Source organism: Aphelocoma coerulescens, chromosome 6 (genome assembly GCF_041296385.1).
Source record: "Aphelocoma coerulescens isolate FSJ_1873_10779 chromosome 6, UR_Acoe_1.0, whole genome shotgun sequence".
Classification (NCBI taxonomy): Eukaryota; Metazoa; Chordata; class Aves; order Passeriformes; family Corvidae; genus Aphelocoma; species Aphelocoma coerulescens.
In genome coordinates, this window is record NC_091020.1 from 16,307,676 (window position 1) to 16,327,961 (window position 20,286).

Consider the following 20,286-nt stretch of genomic DNA (forward strand, 5'->3'; position numbering starts at 1 on the left):
ATTTGTGGAAGTCTGTGGTTGCTGCGCATTATATTCCTGGGAAGTTCTTTCTTTCCCTCTGATTAAAAATCCTCTATATTTTTTGGTCGGAGGCAGTACGTGGAGTAAAAAGTCAGCCACATTCATACAAAAACGCTGAAAGTTCTGTCAACTACATCTTGAAAGAGTTTCTCCATTACAATTTTCATATTCCCCTTTCTGTGTAGTGATGGGAGGGAAGACAAACTAGCAGCATTAGAAGAAAAATGGATTTATATACATGCTACAGGATATGGAACTAAAACCACAGCCAGATATTTTTCTGATCTTAACAAGGACTTTCCTATGAAATATCAAGCCCAGATAACATGTTGTCTAATCCATCCACATTCTTCCTTTCACTTTCAGTGCTAGTGGTAGCTTAAACTCCTGGGTATTGGAAGAACACCTGTTAAGTGTTCAAGCTAAAATATACAAGCCCCCTTTCAAAAGTGAATAAACGAAGCCCTTAGAATTCCTAATTTGATTACACTAGCTCCCTCTTCACAGGAGTCTTCTCATCCACCCTTCCAATGGAGCAGCAGAGCAGCCAAAGTGGATGGATTAATCTGTCTGAGGTATTTTAGTTTAACAAACAGGCTTATAAAAGGTTTTGTGCAAGCTGATCAGTAGATAGAATTGGGAGGGTATAAACATCCAGTAATGAAACTCTTTGCTATGGCCCAGGTGCTTTCAATAACCAAAATCAGGTACTTGCAATACCTGTTACAGTACAGTCTAAACCTTAAGGTTTTGTATCCCCTTCCTTGTATTCCAGGGTACAAAGCAATCTCAAATTCATATCAGTATAAATGAAATTCCTGCTTGTTTGCTATGATTCACAAAAATATGGTTGAAAATGGCCACTTCCTTATCATCCAGTTCCTACACAGCCCCCCAACACCTTGTTAAAAGTATTTTCTGCTTAAGGTTAAGAAGCTTTTGTTCCCACCACCATCTGACAGACAGGTAAGCTCTGCAGGAGAGGTCATGGAACATGGATTGAGTAGGACAATACAGAGCCGTGCAATGAGAAGGAAACACCACACATGTCAACAGGAAGTACCGTCTCTACCCTACACTGTTCAGAAGCTGTTGATTTTTGCCCACTTAACTATTGATTACTCCATTACAGTTCTGCACAGCAACTTATAGTACAGGAAAGATTGTGGAGAGAAATTTGCCCCGCTGCCTCCTGGCTTACCACTCATTTCATTTTTCATGGCTTTCCGGTTCAGACAGCCATATGATACATCTGTGCTCTGACAGACCATGTTTCCCTCTTTAGAGGAGACATAAAATGTTTGGCTGCTCCAGCTCCCATCACCTGACCGGCCTCTTGTTCTCCCCACCTGTGCATCCTCTTCACACTTGGAGCATGCACACGCACCCACACAAACGCACAGCAGCTACCAGAAGTTTTGAAGAGTTATCGCTTTTTCACCCAATGTTGACTCATGTACAGTGAACTGAAAAAAAACCCTACATTCATTACAACAGGATTAGCGAGCATGGGGTGGGGTAGGGGGTGAACTCCTGCCAAGCACAGGAAACAATTTAGAAGCAAATAAAAGACCTGGTATCAAAGGCCTTTTTTTTTTTTTTTTAAGCCCTCACCAGGAAAATATTTCATCTCTCATATGGGATTGGGAAAGGTTGAAAGGATTTCTGCTTATGCAATGTGTATTAAAAATTATGGAATTGTACAGATTTCTATGTTGTCCTTTTTGAGGGCGCTGGGCCTTCTGATCAGGTCATTAGTGGAGACTGAAATGTCACTGCTGAGTTCTAGCACCACTCACTCCTCTAGCTCAGTAGCTGCCGAATCTCCTTGTGCATGTGACACAGGAAGTCCACATATGAAGCCCCCCCACTCAGGCTCTTGTCCTCCACTAGAAAGTGTTTGAACAGCATTTCCATCTTATCTTCTTGCTTCACAATTATCAACTACAAAAAACCAAAGAAACAAGAACAAAACCAACAGTGAGTAGCTATTAGAATTAATCTTCATGGGGAAAATAGAGCAAAAAGCTAAATGGCTCAAAATCCCAAAGATAACCAGAATCACGGCATATGGGGTTTATGTGCTTTGACTTGGGTAACTCAGCTGGGTTAAGTCTCAATCCTTCCTAAACAGAAGGAAAATACCATATATATGGTTCATACAGTAGTATATTGTAATAGGTCTGAAAAAAAAAGTTTTAGGACTCTGGTAAGCACAAAACTCCAAAACTAGTGAAATTTATTTTCAGACTCTTGTTATGAGATTGGGAAGAACAAGTTCAGCACTGCAGCATTACCAGGCATCACCTGACTCTACTAAGAGGGAAGGGCATTTAAAGCTGTAAATGGGGGACAGTTTTACCTTCATGTAGCGGGATCTCTGCCCTTGAAGCATATCAACAATAGATCGTACTTTCTTTGAAAAGGGGTTTTCCAAGACTGGCAGGGTACTCTGAAATGAAAGATATACAATTCCCATTAGTCTTGGAAAATAGAACAATGTTAAACAAAAGTCAGCAGTTTTGGCATACTGTATAAGGGTAGAGAAATACCTACCCTCATGAGCATACAATCTCTTTGACTTCAACTACTTAAAAGAGAATATAACATGGTATCAGAATTAAAGGTCAATTATTTATTCCATTTAGCTATCAACTGGTCTATTCACTGTTAATGACGTGACTTGTCAAATAAATCTAGGCAAAAGCATGCCTGACATGCCCAGACTACCAACATCTCTGCTAGTTTCATACATCTGTGCTTCTCTCATTTCTATTATGAAAAATGTAACACTATTTTCTCTACTGGCTTTCTCATTGTTTTAAGTTTTTGTCTCAGACTCCAGCCCCCACACTGCCACTCAGCTCACCAAGGCATTGCTAATTTGACTGAAGGATGACACTCCAAAGAGGTTCTGGATCAGGCTTTGCTGCACGCTGACTCCCACCCACACAAAGATGTTTAGCCCATTCTCCAGCAGGTAGATGTCACCCTTGGAGAGACGCTCCTCTGAATTCCGAATGGCTGCTGGCAAGGAATCACTGTCAACATCTGCTTTGGTCTGTTTTAGAGGGAAATAAAAATTAAAGTAAAATAAAGGTTATAAAACAAGAACATCTTATGAAGTCCTGAAAATTTCTGCCATGAAGACCCCAATGGTTTTCTCATTTCTAGGACTCATAAGACTGCAATAATTGTGACTGAAGTAGCACCTTCCTTAGTTTTCTTACTCAAAGTGGCACAGAAGCAGATCAGAGACTCTTGGTCAGCAAAAGAGAACATAAGACTTTTATGAAACGGCTCTAAAATTCAAATATAACCTCCTGGAGTAGGAATGTAATTAGGTTTTAGTATTACTCCAGCAACTGTGGTAATGAAAAGTCAGAACAGTACATAGAGTTACCTTGCAATGATGAAAATTACTACAAAAAGTTGTAAGCTTTAGGACTTTTTAAAAAGACTATGAAAGGGTCAAAAGCATCTTCTTTGCCACTAGTCATATGCTGACAGCTCAGGAAAAAAGTATCCCCCGAGAAATTCACAAGATGCAGTAATGCTGAGTAAAATTAAGTGAAATATCCCAAGAGATGGCAGATCCCAAATACTTCTCAAATCACTTTCCCTTGCTAAAATAAAAATGCCAGTCCTTAAGATGAGTCAATGAGATAACAGCAAGCCTCAAGTGCTAAGAATATCTTGAATTACTCACCAGGGGCAAGAGCCTGGGATAAAAGAAAACGTTTGTTTCAGCCACATCCATGGATGTCACTAACTGACGGATGTAGGCTCGGTCATCCGTTGTGACCTCTGGGCCAGGCTGAAGGACGTCACTCTTCAACACACAGTTCAAGTACACAGGAAGCAGCTTCATGCATTCAGGGAGGATGAGCTAAAAGTCACAAGCAGACAGAAGCTGGTCAGCTGTCTTTCTGAATAAGCTTATGTTTGACAAAAAGAGGCTTGCATGAACCAACGAAGTGTGGTACAGCCATGAGAGTGAAAGCTGATACTCTACTTATATCATGGATTGCAAAAGAAACATAAAACCTATCCCTGGAGCAGGCAGTGCTCCCTGGGCTCCACACAGATGTCCAAGAAGCCATTCTCAACTATAGTTTTACTTCCTGACTCTCTTCTTTGCAAATTTCTGCTGAGCAAAAGAATTGACTTTTTTGAGCAGGTCAAGTAGGAAGAAGCTGTCACCACTTTTTAATTCCCAAGCACAGGATTCAAGTGAAAGCATTGGAGTTTACCTGGCCAGCAGAAGAGGGACTAGCACAGTTCTTTCGATAGCAGGCTAGGATCTGGGCACACTGGTTGATCAGTGCATCTCGTACAGTCTTTACTGGACTACTCAGGACTCCACGATATGCTGCATAGAGAGAGGAAAGAGATGGACTGCTGTCAAGTGGTTGCTCATGAACAGCAAAACCCCAACACTACTTCTACAAAGGAAATCTAAACAATTATTGTTTATGGAAGCCTTTATTCTTCCTGCTTCAAACTTGTAGGAAAGAGACAATATATTCCTATTGAAAACCTGAAGAAGCTCATTTACACCATTTTAATACATAATCTTGAATTCTCTATCTCCCATGTAATGAAAATATACTTATCAAAATTTAAAGTATGGGGTTCTATAAAAACTCCTTTTATAGACTACCCATCTTTCATTAATGGTCTGAAAATGGACCGCTTCTTTCATTTTAAGGAAATAAACATGGACAACTCTCAGTATCTGTGGGATTTCTAGGCTTTTACTGCAAACTAGAAAGGGTAAAATAGGGTACAGTGCATAAGTGTATGACATTTAACCCATATCTATGAACAAAGGCCACCATTATCCTACTGCCAGAGCAAAATTCTGCAACAGTTAAGGAATGAACTAAAACAGCCCAAAATAAATACAAGGATGATTTCAGACAGCTGGCAATACAAACTGTTATTAAAAACATTTAGAAAATAATTTGTATGAAGAATAAGCCTACACCCTCCATCTGTACCTCTCATCCTAAGCAGCAACACTATCATCACAGCTTTATGCTCTTTCCTATAACTGACTGAAGTATCAGAGCTGCCACCTGACATCTGAAGCAGGAAGAATAAACAGGTGTCATTGGGTGACAAAACAGGCATTTTAGCAGCAGTTAGAAGCTGCACTTCTTGTTTCCATGTTTACCCTTACCATACTTAGCCAAGTAGTTGATGAGGGTGTCTGTCTCACAGTTCCGATAGAGGTCAGCCAGCTGCGTGCAGCAGTTTAAGGAGAGGTTGTGAATGCGGAGTCGTCGCTGTCCTGCACAACTTGTATACAACAGAGCACACTGCAGGAGACAAAAACGCCAGGAGACAGAGAAATGAGGTCCTGCTACAATAAGAAGGGCAGGGTTAGAATATACTTCATTAAAAGCTAGGACTCAGATGCATAAGCAAACAAGGTAACTATGCAAAAGCCTTGGACAATAAGCTAAAAGCATTTGCTAACAATCAGGGTCAATGAAAGATAAAAGCAGCAATTTTAGCAGTTGTATTAAGGGACCTGGTCTTAGAAAATAGGGACTGTAGTTTAGGTCACCCTCAGAACAAGTATGCTGGAAGGTCAAGGGTATGGTAAGATGCAGAAAGAAAGAACAAGTAATTCCTTGAAGAAGTGTCTAATAATTCAGTTCAATTGTCAACTCACTTCTTCTACAAAGCCTCCCCCCTCACCTGAAGGAGTGCACCACTGTCTTCACTCAATTTATCATCATGCTTGAATTCCACTGTGATTGTTTTATCACAGTCCAAACCTGCCATCTCTACATCAGTTGTGTTGCTCATATAGAAAGCTCCAAAAAAGTCAGTTGCTCTAATACCTAAAAGAGGGAAAAACCCAACATCAACCACCATTTTGAACAGAACAAGACGACAACCAGTCTTTGGACCCTGACACCAAGTTATCCTGACAGATTTCAGCAGGATCTTTGCAGTCTCAACAAAAGAGAATCCTAAAGCTTTAGCAGAGCTTTTGGGATAGCCTAGTCACCATGTGTTTTAAATTATGGGAAAATCTCTTTCTTCCCATGAGACATGCTTGAAGTGGTCAATTTATGAAGATTCATCCATGCTAACACCCACCTGTGCTTGTGCGCACTCTCATTACAGCATCAAATCCCACTTCTTTCTGGACATCTCTTCTCAAGTCATTCAGGAATCTGTACTGGTCTGTCTCCAGCTAGAAGGCAAGCAGTAATTGAAGTTTCACACTTCCATAAATCAGACCTGCTTCATAAACCATAAAGTAATTTAAAACCAGATGCTACCTCCTGTGGTCTTACTTTAAAAGTCAACCATGATACCAGGCTCAGAGGCCTGCCAATAAAATATTGTGCTAAGAGGTAACAGCCTAGCTCTTCCTGTTGGGTTTTGTATAAAGACACAAAGCTACCAAATCATTTTGCTGATTATCTTGAAATTTAAGTAGCCATTTACTTCCAAAGAAGTACTTCTTCACTGTGGTTCCCACTATGAAAAAAAGAACTCTTAGCTAAACAATTAATTCTTACTTGGATAAAATACCAGCCTGAGTCAATGTCACTCCTACCTGGAAATACGCATACTTATAAATGGAGCCTCCTGTCTGGTAAGGTACTACGCCCAGTGTGGCCACATCCAGATACTGGTTTGGAAATAGGAATAGATCCACACAGCAGCCCTGGGCCACACAGTCCTTGGCCAAGTTGTTGTAAAAGCTTGTCTGTGGTTGAAACAAAGTCTAAGAAAGGAAATCAGAGATGACATCAGAAGTTTGTGCAGGAAAAGGAAAGCAAGATCCATCTTATAATCCCAGTCAATACACTTTTATATTTTAAGTCTTTCTTCAGGAAAATCAGAATAATCTAAATTCTCCCTGACTCTGCCTTTGAAGAATTGTTAATAATTATGAAAATTACTACACATTTTGCTTTAACTCTAAATTCAGCACATTTACTTTAACCCAGATTTGGTATTTTACCCTGTGTAATAATCTAGAGCTAACTCTTCTTGTTCTCAGACTAGAGCTGCCCTTATGATGTCAAGTCTCCATAGCCCTGCTTGGGAACAGAAGATAGAAGTGGAATGTTAAAAGGTATTAGGCTGGGACTGTTGCAGTATGTGCTATCTGTGTAATTTTTAAAACACTGTTTCAGTTATTTTATTCCATAAAGAGCATAATATACACTCTTGTGTAAGGATCACACATATCATTATTACCTTCTCCTTATCTGTGTTGATCAGTTTCCTATCATCCCTGTTCTTTAACTTCCCTGGGGCCTCTGCAATGGGCAGAGAGGTGTGGAAAACGAAGAGCTTGCCAGCACACTCAGCTGCCTGCAGGAAAGTGAATGCAATAACAGAGGTTAGATACATTTCAAAAAATTGTAAGGGAAGCAGTGATTCAAGAACAAACATTCAAGCAACCTCATCACTCTTTTTATGTCAGGATGACTCTACCAGACACACAGGCTTGCTGTCACTTGGTTACTTGACTGGTGTCCAATGGAGCGAGAACAAATTACTGGTCAGTTACAGAAGAGCATGTTTGAGTTCTACTGGATTTGTGCTAGTTCCACAGCAGGGAGAAAAGAACTTTCTCCAAGGAGACAGAACAGTAAGCAGGACCCAGATACAAAAGATTTTGTGCAAACATGTTGCATTGCCTTCTTCCCTGATTTGTAGCTACTGAATTTGTGGGAAAAAGTCACAGAAATGGCAAAGAATTTTGTAATCTGAGCTTCAACAGACCAGTAATTTTAAATCAACACCCCATACCAACACTAGCTAACGTTTAGTAGCTATTTTCCGTGACACAGGCAGTATGTAAAAAGTCAATTAGCAATTTTTATTAGTTCTTGATTGAAAAATTGTAACGAAAACTGAGTTTAAGAGAGATCATTCCCCCTGTACTCAGCACTGGTGAGGCTCCACTTAAACGTTTCAGGCCTTTCACTATGAGGGCATTGAGGTGCTGTAGCATGTTCATGGAAGGGCTGTGGAGCTGGTGAAGGGTCTGGAGCACAATTCTTGCTTGAGGAGTCAGTGAGGGAATTCAGATTGTTCAGCCTGGAGAAAAGGAAGGCTCAGGGGAGACACTGTTGCTCTCTACAACTATCTGAAAGGAGGTTGTAGTCAGGTGGGAGTCAGCCTCTTCTCGCGAAGAGAGATAGGACAAGAGGAAATGGCTTCAAGTTGCACCAGGGGAGTTTTAGATTAGATTAGATATTGGGAAAAACTTCTTCATGGAAAGGGCTGTCAAGCACTGGAAGAGGCTGCCCAGGGAAGTGGTGGAGTCACCATCCCTGGAGGTATTTAAAAGATGCGTAGTTGTGGTACTTAGGAACATGGTTTAGTGGAGGACTTGGCAGGGCTGGTTTAAAAGCTGGGCTTATCGTGTAAGTCTTTTCCAACTAAAATGATTGGCTGGCTGACATGACAGACAAATAGAGCTGTGTCATCACTTTGGGGTGAAGTCATACAGGCATTCAATTTGATCAGCAGACAAGCTGGAGTTAAACCATGCATGTAATTATGTCTGGATGAAGTACTAGAATGGAAGAACTTTAGGAAAGGTTTACTTGGTTAGCACATTGTTGCAGGCAACTTCAACAGATAGCATTCTCTCCTTTTGTTTAAGATTCTACCAGAGTACAGGATTAAAAAGACACCAAACTACAGAACACTTCCATGAGACTTAACAGACTTCAGCACTTGGTTTTTTAATGCTGGAGGCTCTTTTTTTTCCTGTAGGTTCTGTAAACTGTTTAAAGCAAAACCCAGACAGACAACAGAAAGTAAGCCATGTTCTTACACTTTGAAAAAATGATTTAAAAAAGAATTGGGTAAAGAACATATAGATAGCTGCACAAAACAGAAGGTACATGCACTTCAAAATAGAGCCAAGTACACCCTACATGCAATGCATCTACCACAAGGAGCTTACAAAATCTTTAGAATTGTCTTATTAGTGTGTGTTAGCAGAATATGAACTTCAGAGTAATTGGCTGAAAACAATTCATCATAACAATTTACTAACCTTCAGTGCCTCCAGCCCTGCTTGAATCACAGGTGCAAAAACAGTTTCTGTTTCTCTGGTGTCTGCAAACATTTCTGGAATCTGATCCAGCAAACTAGCAAAGAACAAGAAAAAAAAAGAGGAATTCAAGATCCCATTTAATAGGAAAAGCCACACAGTTGTAGTTGATGATCTAGAAGAGTGAGGTGGTTTAAACAGAAGTGGCTAACATGTCTGTAAATTTGCATAATTTTTACAGTATTTGGCATCTCATCTGACAAAAATGCTGTCGTGTTCTTCATTGGCTTCTCTCATCCATATCCTCAGTGCTTGCTGTATAGCCTCAACTGATGTCTAGTCCACAGCTCTTCTGTATTTCTTCTAATATATTCCAATATATACAGGTAAGTAAATTCTTTGGAAATACTAGTGACACATGGCCTCTGTTTGCCAAGCATCTTGTGTACTATTCAAAGATCAATAGGTTTAATCCACAGTTTTGTATTTAGGTTTGTTTAATGCATTACAAAACAGGCTAGAAATTTTCTCTAAAAACATGCAATTCCACATCTAGTTCCCAAAATGTAGTTAGCTACACACCATAGAATAATTACAGTTCAAATATCATGGTAAATAGTTTGCCAAAACTTCACTAACTTCTTTCTTTCCTTTCAGATTTTATCTTCTTATCCCACTTAGTCTATTTTCTCCACGGAACCAAAAGTGGACATCCCTATTGTCTCACTTTGCAGTTATTTAAGCAGTTGCCTTAAAGACAGTGATGCAGTATTCTTGTAACTTTCACTCTGCACCATCCTAGTTGTGTTTTGTTGTGGCTTGGTTTTAGTTTGTTTGTTTTTTTCTCTCCAGAAATGCCCTTCTGCTCTAAATCCCTTTACATACACTTTCTGCCAAGCTGGACTATGAGCCAAATAAACCTTTAGCCCTTGAATTTCCCCACCCTACTTTGCCAGCTTAATCTCAAACAGTATAGTAAGTTAAAACACATGGAGTGCTTTAACATGACAATTAAGCACACAACATTTGAATCTACCAAACAAAATTTTACTACACACATGGTAAACCAATTTCTATTACCTGGCAATAACTGTCCTGGACTCATTCACATTCACCAGAAAACCATCAAGGAGTGGCACAAACATATCTGCCACATCTGAGACCACCATCATTTGTGGCTGTGCCAGTGAGCTCTTCACGTTATAGAAGTGTAACACTTTGTTGTAGGTGACAAAGCCTACTCGAATGGCTGATTCCTCCATGTTGCCTTCCCTGTAAGAGACATACTTGCCTTCACATCCAAGAAGATAGGAAAACCATTACTCTTAACCCAACACAATAAGGGAAAAATGAAAGGAAGTAAAATTTATTTTCACCTAGAAGGGTATCAAGAAATGTTCTGCTTGGCCTTTTTCTGAAGAAAAGCTTGACAGAATTATCAAATAATTTTTTAATTTCTAGCATTTTTAAAGAGAAAAAGTAACAGCATCCCCCGTTTTAACTGACAACAGTAGTTCACAATATACCTACCTGGGCAGGTAATCTAGGAGTGACTTTAATTCTTCACATATTAGCCTCACTAAGCCACTCTTCACAGCATTGTAAGACACATCAATCATAAAAATGAAAGCAGGTGGACTAGGAAACTTGTTATTCTGTGGAAGAGAGGGAAGAAACCACACTATTGCCATGTAATGCAGCTCACATAACAGCTCCCTAACACAGACAAATCAATGCTGGTCAAAACTTAGTTGCTTTCATGTACCTCTGTAAGCATGAGCAGCAGTTGTCTCTTCAGCTCATTCTCCTGTCCTTTTCCAACTAACAGACATGTAATCATATTATATTTGAAATGCACTGGTATTAAATGCCCTAGACTGACTTTACCATTGATCAGAGAAGAACAGTTATAACTAAATAATCCCTTTACATGACTAGGATAGATTGAAAAACTAGACAGGGAAGATTCCTGCCAGATCTCAAGACTTTGGAACCTGACCAGACTTGTCATAGGTGATTTCACCAATATAAACTAAAAGATTTTCCTCTCCAAGGATGACAACTTTTTCCTTCTTAAAAATCAGGCTTTCTTTGGGAATGAAAAACTTGTTTTAGTCAATAGTTTACTGAAGTCTATAGATCATACTGGAACAAGCACTCAGAACAAAAGCAAAATAGAAGAACTTTCAAAAAAGCTGGGAAGATCGCATCTCGTTTGATTTAAAGTTCTTACGCTGTTAGAAAATAACTGGACTTTTTGTCTTAACTCGAAGTAAAACAGAGGCATTAGAAGGCAACCGGCATAAACTCACAACATTTAGACATCTATTTTCTCAGCATAATATTTCAGCAGAGATATAAGTTGCTTTAATAAATACCTTGCACACATTTTCCCTATTCCTTAGAAGTTAATTATTATTTAAATCTTTAATTTAAAAGCAAAACAGCTTTGAAAAGATACATTTCCACGTTATTCTTGCGCTTTTAACCATTTTGGCTGTATTTGAAATTGAAGTTCAATAGGTAAGGTCTGCCTTAGGTAACAGGTGGCACATTGCACAGTGACTATTGTACTTGTCTTGAACCTCTCCTACAATCCCCTTTTCTGCTAAGGGCTACTGCACAAGAGTCCCTTCTGCACAACTCCTAAGGTAAGCACAGCCATAGCTGCTTATATAGATAGCTCCAGAAAAAAAAATTACAGAGACAGCTATTAAATTATATTATGCCATGTGTGATCAGGACTTCCTCTAGTTTTGGAAATAAGCAAACAGGCATGTTATTTTACACAATAAAGTGGGTTGGATTAATGCTGTTAATTATCTCTGCCAGCTAGAAATTAGCCTCAGACAATTCATGTCTTTCTTACTTGCAAGAAAATAGTTTTTTTTACTTAAAAGTAAAATAAATAAAGCAATAAACACGTTCTACTGTACCTTGCAATAGTCAACTGTTGCTAGAAACTCGTATGACCCCAGTGATAACTCAGGTCGGTCATAGAAGTCTACTCGCTTTCCAGTATGATCCAAATGTTGGAAGTAGTGAGGTGGCACTGGGAAAGGAAAAATCATTACACTCAGTGATATGTCCATAATAAACACTGTGACTAGAGAGACAACATGACAACAACTGTTTCAAAAAAAACTCCAGGAAAGTGAACTAGCACTCTGGGCTAGCACACAAGTACTAAAAATATTAATGCAATTTAAGAACATCATTAAAGCAAAAAAAACCAAACTTACTCCAGTTTGTCTCATGCACCAGACAGCACACTGTGTAGTTACTGTTGTACTTTTCTTGAATCTCCTTTCCATTCTCATTTTACATTTCATATCAGAAACATCACTACAATACACTTTTAGGATTATTCTGAAAGATTTAGTCCAAAGGAAAAATATAACGTCCCATATAAGTTGTAACAAATTATGTAAAACAGAGTTTGAGGCAAACTACAGGCTACGTCATCACTGACTCAAATCAGGCTTACTAAAACATTGAGCTCCTTATTTTGCTACATGAGTTAGTTTTTCCTTCCCTTCCCATGCTGCACAAGAGTAAAGCCTCCAGGCACTCTCGCATGCAGAGACTCCCATAATCTTTTTATCAGAATAGACAGAGTACTTCTTACAGTGGATTAAGAAGGAGGAACAGAAGTGTAACCACATGCCCAGCACCCAGTACTTTTGTGCTGGCACGAGGTATCAGAAAATAAAATGGGAGTTAAGCTAAATTTTTGCCTACAAAAGTCAGCTGCAGAAACAAAGTATTTCCCTTGTGCCCCAAGAACTACCATGACAGACACTCCCTCCTGCAGAACTGCTCCAGTGACAAAACGTATTGCAGCTACAGCTGTCTATATAGCTCTATATAGCTGTCTATATAGCTCCAGGGGAGAATAAAATGAGACTACCTGGAATGACAGTATTCACCATATTTAAACTATTTTAAACATTTAAAGTTTCAAAAGTTCAAAAGAAAACAAAGTGATATCATTAAGACTATAGGCATCTATCACTCTTGTTCCCAAGTACACATCCCATATAAGATAATTGCCTGATGATTTTTGGCAAGAAAACAAAAATTGTTCTCAAGTTTTAGGTACAACTACATTGTGTTCTTATTGCTTTCATCAGCTGTCTCTCAGCATCCCTCCCTTTTCTGCCTTTGCTCAGTTGTTATAGGTACATACAGTTGCTGAGTGAGAAGGACCGGGAATGTATGCAGGCGGAAAATGATCAGACAAAATTGGTTTTTTAAAGTTGGCCATTTCTAATCCCCATTTTGGTTAGTACAAACACTTGTACAGCATAATTGAGATGGTAAGAACAGTCCATTAAAAGCCATCAGTGCTACCAAATGGAACACTGAAAACGTCCTCATAAGGTTTGTTGTACCTTACATTCCACTGTGCCTTCAAAACAAATCTACAAATGTCATGCTATGAGCAGCCCATTGTGACTTCTGCTTAAAATGAAGCACGTTTTGTACTAATTTAGAAGAGCAACTAATATTAACTGGCCTGTACTGAAAACTCTTTTTCAGCTGTAGCAGATTTAACTGCAATCTCACCTCTAAGGAATGTTTGTGAGGCAAAAAAAGGCTTTGTGAGAAAAAAAATTCTAACATATGCTACAGACTAGATCTGTATCTCAGTCTGCTAAAAAACCCCGTACTTTTGAAATATCCTATGAAAATACAACGGTCTTTCAAACCACCAGGCATTATGCTACAAATACATCGTATTAAAAATTTGCTACACTACTACAATGCATAAGCACCTATTTGAACACAATTTCAGAAATGAACACTGAACATGCCTTACAATAATTTTTTACAAGACTAGACACATACTAAAACACAGTATTCCTTATAAATGATCGTAACTTCATAAAGACTTATTTGCCTGCATCTTGTTCCAAGACCTTTCCAGTAGAGCCCAAAGAGTGATTTCCAGAAGAAACCTTACCCTCAGTGACACAGCTGCAGAAACAACACTGGAACCTCCTTCCACCTTCAATGAATTGCATAAAAGGGCACATGTAAGCTTTGCACCTATTACATCGGACAGGACCGGATTCTCCATGGTCTACCAAATAAGGAAGGGTCTGTGGAAGCAAGAGAAAAAAAACATGAAAAGAAAGGTCACATCATGATGAGAAAGTTTTAAGCTCTGCATTGTGTGGTCATTTCTATCTCCCTGTACATGGCATAAGATATAGCATTGTGAGAGAGAGTGCAGGGGAGGTGGGAAACCTGAACAAGTATTTCGTAAGTGCTTTTCAATTCAAGCTCTAGCACAGCAGTATTTTGTGGGCTAGAGTCATCAGTGGGCTCTCCCACATAGCCAGAAGCTTGAAGAACATGACCACAATGCACCGCCAGATATAACCGAAGTGAACACGAAAGACTGAAAGTGACTCTTCACCCTTCTCTCTTCCCCTTGTAAAAAGCAAGCTTTTTAACAAAAGCAAAGCCAGTCATTATATTCTTGACTATATGGAATGCAGAGTATCTACCGTAAAAAATTCCATCTGGTAAGACTTATTTTTGAACTCCATCATGAAATACATTATAACCACAAGTTCTTACTGTCTTGACCCCACTGTACAGCAAGTCCTCAAAACTGTTATATAGTGACACCCTTTTTCAACTGTTACTTATATGTTCTTTTTGCACCCAAACCAGAAGAAGATGCTTGGCAACTTCTCAACATCAGAACAAGCAGGAAGCACTTTAAAATTATTGAGACAGAACTCATGAAAGTTATAAGCTGCATTCATAGTTCAAAACACTTTTTGTAACTAAAAACTTAGCTCAAAAATATAACTACTTGTTTTTAAATTTTCTGCCAATAAAGGTGTCTGGTCTTAACTCTCTGTTACCTTAAATCTATACTCATTTTTAAGAGACAATATATTCACTGATCGGAAGATTAGCAAATGCTCCAGTCACTTTCCTCTTCATGCCACAGATGTGTTATGTCTTTTCATTCAACCCCCCTAACCATTTAATGACAGTACAATGGTTTTGCAGCCAGCATTTCTCATTTCCTATAGGCCAGGCTGACCTCTTCAGAGGAAACAAATTTCCAACTTTTCTGACTGGCAGGCAATGTTGGTATTGTACTTCAACACAATTTTTTTTTTCCTCAGCCTCCCCTCTGTAACATGCAAACAAACTACAAGGGTGCTGGAAACAGGCAGCACTATACCTAACTTGTCATTAACCACTTAGTCCCAGAACACAGATACTTCTTTCCAAAGCCTCAAGTTTAGTTTCCTGAACAGTGCATAACATAAGGCAAAGGTCCTGGATTATGAAATATCGTAAATTTATCTGAATGCTATAGTTTCATAAGATATTATTTTCACAAAACATTTATCCTCTCATATGTGAAGCTTTAGTTCTATTTACAGTCTTATTGCTCTGAACAGCTGAGTCTTCATCTGTTGGAAGGGCCCCTCCACAGTGAGTCTGCCCTTGCCATAAAGAACTTCCAAATACTAGAAGCTGACTGGTCTCCAGGGCAATTTTCCAACCCTAGCCTTTTTTTTTTTTTGGACACCACAAGTGTTTGTTCAAAGCATAAACACATCACGAGACCAAACAATTATTATTTGTAAAGTTTTGCTAAAAATGTGTAACTTCACAAGCCTCCAAGTTTCCCAAGTAAGACCTCATTCTCCTATTGTGTTTCTTTTAAACTTCAGCCACAGATAGTTTTATCATAAACCACTTTTTAAAATTCAAACCATAGTTTAGGAACACTAATGAAATGGAACAGGAAAACCTTAAAAGAACCCTTAAACAGACCAGAGGAAATGGCTTTTCTCAGCAGATGCTACACTTAGGTTTAACAGGGAACAGAATACTGCAGACGTATGTATTCAAATTTAACAAGCCTGTTTATGTCACTGCTCCAAGCAGGCTAACACTACACAGTAGCCAGAGTATTTAGACTACTTAAAAAAATGTCAAACTCTGTAAAAGTTTCTGAGCTTTCACATTCTCAGCAACCAAACATGAGTGGGTAAAAGGCTAAACAGCCACACACTACACCTAGAGAGAAGTAAGTGCTGCAGAGAGAAAGGGCAGAAATACAAGTGCAGCTCAGCAGTGCCCAGTACTCAGTGTTGTGCTGTCATCCCACACAGTGCTGTGCATGTACATCCATATTAAACAGCTTAACCAGTGCTGTTTCATAAATTCTCATCCAATTCCACAATTTGGCATTCTAGAAAAGACTTGATACCTGTGATCAGCAACCATTTAAATACTTTATACCAAGAAAGAAACTGAGATCAGCTGGAAGGGTATGGCTTTATGACCATCCTAGTATTTTGGTCATTTAGTGACAGTGCTTGACAGCTACGGCAAAAAAGCTGAAATTATCAATGCCATCAAAATATTAAAAACTTTGAACACAACATTCTTCTGCTTTACAGATCTCTATTGCACACCTGTTGGAGAATCAATGTTTACCTGGTCTTCATTACCTAAATATGCCTTCTAAACATATGTGTTAAATGTTGACACCTGAGAGCATTCTCCTGCCGAGCATGTACAGGGCACACATAACTCTACACACGATTCTCACCTCCTCTGGTGGCAGAGTAGCCAGCGGCTTTATGATGGCAGCCAGGGGAACTTGGGATTGTTTGGCCATGTCAGAGGTGCAGGGAATATTGTAAGATGTGCATCTGATGTAGCGGGGGCTTGCATTACCTGGGGAACAAATAAAAAAAACCCATAAATTTCAGAGCAAATTAAGTTTATATTCAAGAACAGAAACAAAAATACCTTAAGTTGTGTTGTTAAGCCACAGACACTAAGAGCTTACCTAAACATTCAGGTTCAATCTATGGAAAACTTGAATTCCAAATAAAATACCTCTTCATGATTAACTACATAAAATAAAAGACCTTAAAATAAATGAACTTGACTCCTGGTCAACCTAAACCTATAAAAAAGCATTTCTGTTTCACTGTATTCACAGACTAAAATATAATGTAGACAGAAAACTCTACTCAAACATTTCTACTGTTTTGTTTTGTAATTTTGGCTGAAAAGTAAAATACTTGATCATAGAATCAGATTCTGAAGTTTTTTCCAGAACTTTAAAACTCAAAGTGTCAGAGATTAAAAGATGAAACATCTTTTCTCTATGGAGCTCTCAGACCAACTTACATCCTTGTTAATTTTAAAAAACACAGTTGTCAGTCCAATTTAACAATGTTGCTAGTGAATTTCAGTTAAGTGTATTTTATAAAGTTCTAAAGAAGAGGCTTCATTTGCTGCTTTCTGATATCTCTGCTAATGCTGGTCCTAGGTATCTGCCTTGGAAAACATTTTTTACCTGCAAGTTGGTTACTAGCTACCACACAATCAGGTTAATCTAAACTGACATCAAATCAACACAGCACCTGAAACTAAGCCTCTGTTGGTAAAACACATTTCCTTTAAAGATACGGTTCTGTCACTGACTCTTTGGGATTTGTGTTTTGTTTGTTTGTTTAGGAAAAGAAAATTAGTTTACCTTGATCCTTGACCAAGAAATTTGTAGTAACAAGAGGTGGGACCTGCCCTCTCACTCCAGTGACAAATGGTTCTGACCCACGGTTATTTCTGTCATCTTCAATCACTTGAATCTGTGATGGAAAACACCATGCAATTATTTGGAGGCTTGGTTTCCAAGTACTGCAAAATAAAAAATCTCTAACACAGTGGAAAGGGGACCTGAGGCAAACATTACTATCTCTAAAAATAAGAAGAGCAAGTAAATTTTGTCAAGCAGTCACCTCTCAGTTTGATTTCAAATAGTACTTAATGACTAACAATAAATTACAAGCTGCAAATAGTATATTTTCCCCAAGTGTTCTTAGTTGCAGCATATTTTGTGTTTTAAAGTCTGATCTGAACTCATAAAAGCCAAACTCAGATCAAGAAAGGAATTTTTGGTAGTATTCCCCTGTATGGTTCTAGTTAAACAGAATTAGAAGCTTCTATAATCCTCAAGCTGAAGTTCTAGAGGTAACCTGGCTTTTTCTTTCTGTTATGTTCCCACTGTTTTCATAGTATGCCTTTACTTCTAACCCCTTCAACTCTGGCCTAAAGACATATGGCTTGCAAGATCAGGTGGAAATCTTCATTACTTTGTGCTGCTCGAGGGTTTGCGATTTGAATTCTGGGAATGTGGAAATTGAAATTTCAATAGACTTGTCAATGAATCAAACTTCAAAGCCTGTAAAAAATCTTAAATTTCTTAGTATTTCAAATTCTTTACAACTGCAAATTTGCTTAAGATCATGGAAATGTATTAAATAGTTTTGCTTTACTAAAATATCCACTGACATTTGTACCTGTACGCCGTTCAAACTACATTTCCAGTGGTGACTGGATGAAAGAATTAAAGCTAGAAACCATTCTTCTACTCTTATTTGCCATTAAACACACCTGCCTTTGCCTAAATTCTGAAATGCAGAAGTTTGCATGGCAGAACTTCCACTCTCTCACTACAGATTGCAAGCTGCCAAGCAGAGAGCCTCCCATAGCTTCAGACAATGACTACTCTAGAATAAATCTAGTTCCGTTCAAAGGTCTACAGGCTGACTGACATTGTTGATCTCATCACTGGTACCTGTTAAATGATAAACTTTGACTACATGAAGAAGAAGTGACAAAGGCTAACAAAAAGCCAAAAGTTGGGTTTTTTCTTCTTCCAATCCAAAAGGTAGCTGCTTTTTTCTTTCTTTCTTTAGGTAAGATTCTCCAACATAAACATTAAATTTTCAAATTCAAAATTTAATGGTTATGCATGAGCACAGATAATGAGAGAATGTTTATAGCTCCCCATGCCTCATACTAAACTACTAAAAGATTTGTATCAGGAATTAACATTAAAAAAACTCCCGTTCATCTGCAGTTTTAGAACTCCAGAGCACTGGCCCAGTACTGGTATACCAACAATAACAGTAATCAAATTCTGATCAAAACCTGGTAGAAAACACGGCTACAACAGCTCATGCTGTGTGCATGCTGACATGAGACACACGTTGTATGGACAATTATACTAGCTTACACTGAAAATGCCAGTGGGAATCTGATGAAGGCAATATCCTAAAGATCAAACAAAGTGAAGGGGAGACATTCTTCATGATCTGTTTCTGAAACACTGCTTTCTATTGTGCCACCATTCATCACAGAAGATTTTAACAACCTCATGTGGTGTAATGTTACTCATTTTGATCAGGCAAGCAGAAGACAGCAAGGAAAGGGTAAAAAATTAATGATGGAGGGTTAGCAAGGTGAAGTTCAGGTTACAGGCATGCATAGATGGTCACCAACAAACAGACTACAATTGACATATATACAGCACTTACTGGACTAGGAATTGCATCTGGGTCTATTCTGTGTCTGGGTTTCTGCTGGGGTGGCAGCTCATTTAGTTGCTTTGTTTTTTTAATAAGAAATAAGAGTGCCACAAAAAAAAAAAAGAAAAGAAAGAAAAGAGATAATAAACCAAAAAGTAACACTGTTACTTCTCTCTACCCACACCTGTAGCACTGGAATTAGATACATTTAGATACTGTTTCATGCAACAGGACAAATCAGCTTCTGCAGCATACATTGATTCCAAAACCAGTCTTGCCGGGATATTTGGCTTGGCTCTGAACACGTTGCTAATGGAGGCAGTGGCTCACCTGCTCATTTTGGTTAGAAACTGGGGATTTTTATGCTTTAAGAACATGCTAACATGAAGGCAACTGACACAAGCCATTTGAGATTTCATTTAGTGGAAGAGAAGAGAAGCAGACAAGCAATTAAAGACTTATATTCTATGAAAAACCACAGTAGTAAGCTTTACGTAAACCTGGAATCTAAACAGGTCATCTTTTTTAAATACAAGTACTGTCTGAATAACATCAGATCTAAGATATAACTCAAGACTACATTCTCTTCATAGTTTTGAAGTACAGAAACAGCATCAGCAGTAGTGAATAGCACAGTAGACTAGTGGCAATAATACCACAAGGCTTAATATTACTCATCGTTGCTAACCATTAGATACAACTGCTCATCCTGTCTCAGAACCTCCATTCTAAAAGACAATCCCAGTTTGAGAAGCTGTTCATATTTGACTGATGTAGCACCATGACTTCACGACCCAAAAAAAAACAAACCAGCTTTTTGACACATTATAGGAAAAGCACTACAAT

The 20,286-nt window shown here is 38.6% G+C and overlaps 1 protein-coding gene across 5 annotated transcripts in view; it reads right to left on the bottom strand.

Annotated features, from left to right (window-relative positions):
- Positions 1-1,823: 1,823 nt before the first annotated feature.
- The window catches only part of SEC24C (SEC24 homolog C, COPII coat complex component), a 36,424-nt gene continuing 17,961 nt past the window's right edge, over positions 1,824-20,286 (bottom strand). For 3 of the 5 annotated variants that reach the window (XM_069019380.1, XM_069019377.1, XM_069019378.1), the window contains 18 exons: positions 19,450-19,518; positions 17,607-17,718; positions 16,668-16,795; positions 14,037-14,175; positions 12,007-12,122; positions 10,601-10,725; positions 10,151-10,342; positions 9,074-9,167; positions 7,255-7,371; positions 6,605-6,775; positions 6,139-6,235; positions 5,731-5,876; positions 5,207-5,345; positions 4,275-4,393; positions 3,731-3,910; positions 2,891-3,082; positions 2,384-2,473; positions 1,825-1,965 (listed from right to left, as the gene is read on the bottom strand). In XM_069019380.1, the coding sequence (XP_068875481.1) occupies positions 1,825-1,965; positions 2,384-2,473; positions 2,891-3,082; positions 3,731-3,910; positions 4,275-4,393; positions 5,207-5,345; positions 5,731-5,876; positions 6,139-6,235; positions 6,605-6,775; positions 7,255-7,371; positions 9,074-9,167; positions 10,151-10,342; positions 10,601-10,725; positions 12,007-12,122; positions 14,037-14,175; positions 16,668-16,795; positions 17,607-17,718; positions 19,450-19,518 (2,367 nt within the window). Of the gene's footprint in view, positions 1,966-2,383; positions 2,474-2,890; positions 3,083-3,730; positions 3,911-4,274; positions 4,394-5,206; positions 5,346-5,730; positions 5,877-6,138; positions 6,236-6,604; positions 6,776-7,254; positions 7,372-9,073; positions 9,168-10,150; positions 10,343-10,600; positions 10,726-12,006; positions 12,123-14,036; positions 14,176-16,667; positions 16,796-17,606; positions 17,719-19,449; positions 19,519-20,286 lie in introns of all 5 variants that reach the window. The other 2 variants (XM_069019381.1, XM_069019379.1) reach the window with 2 other exon arrangements.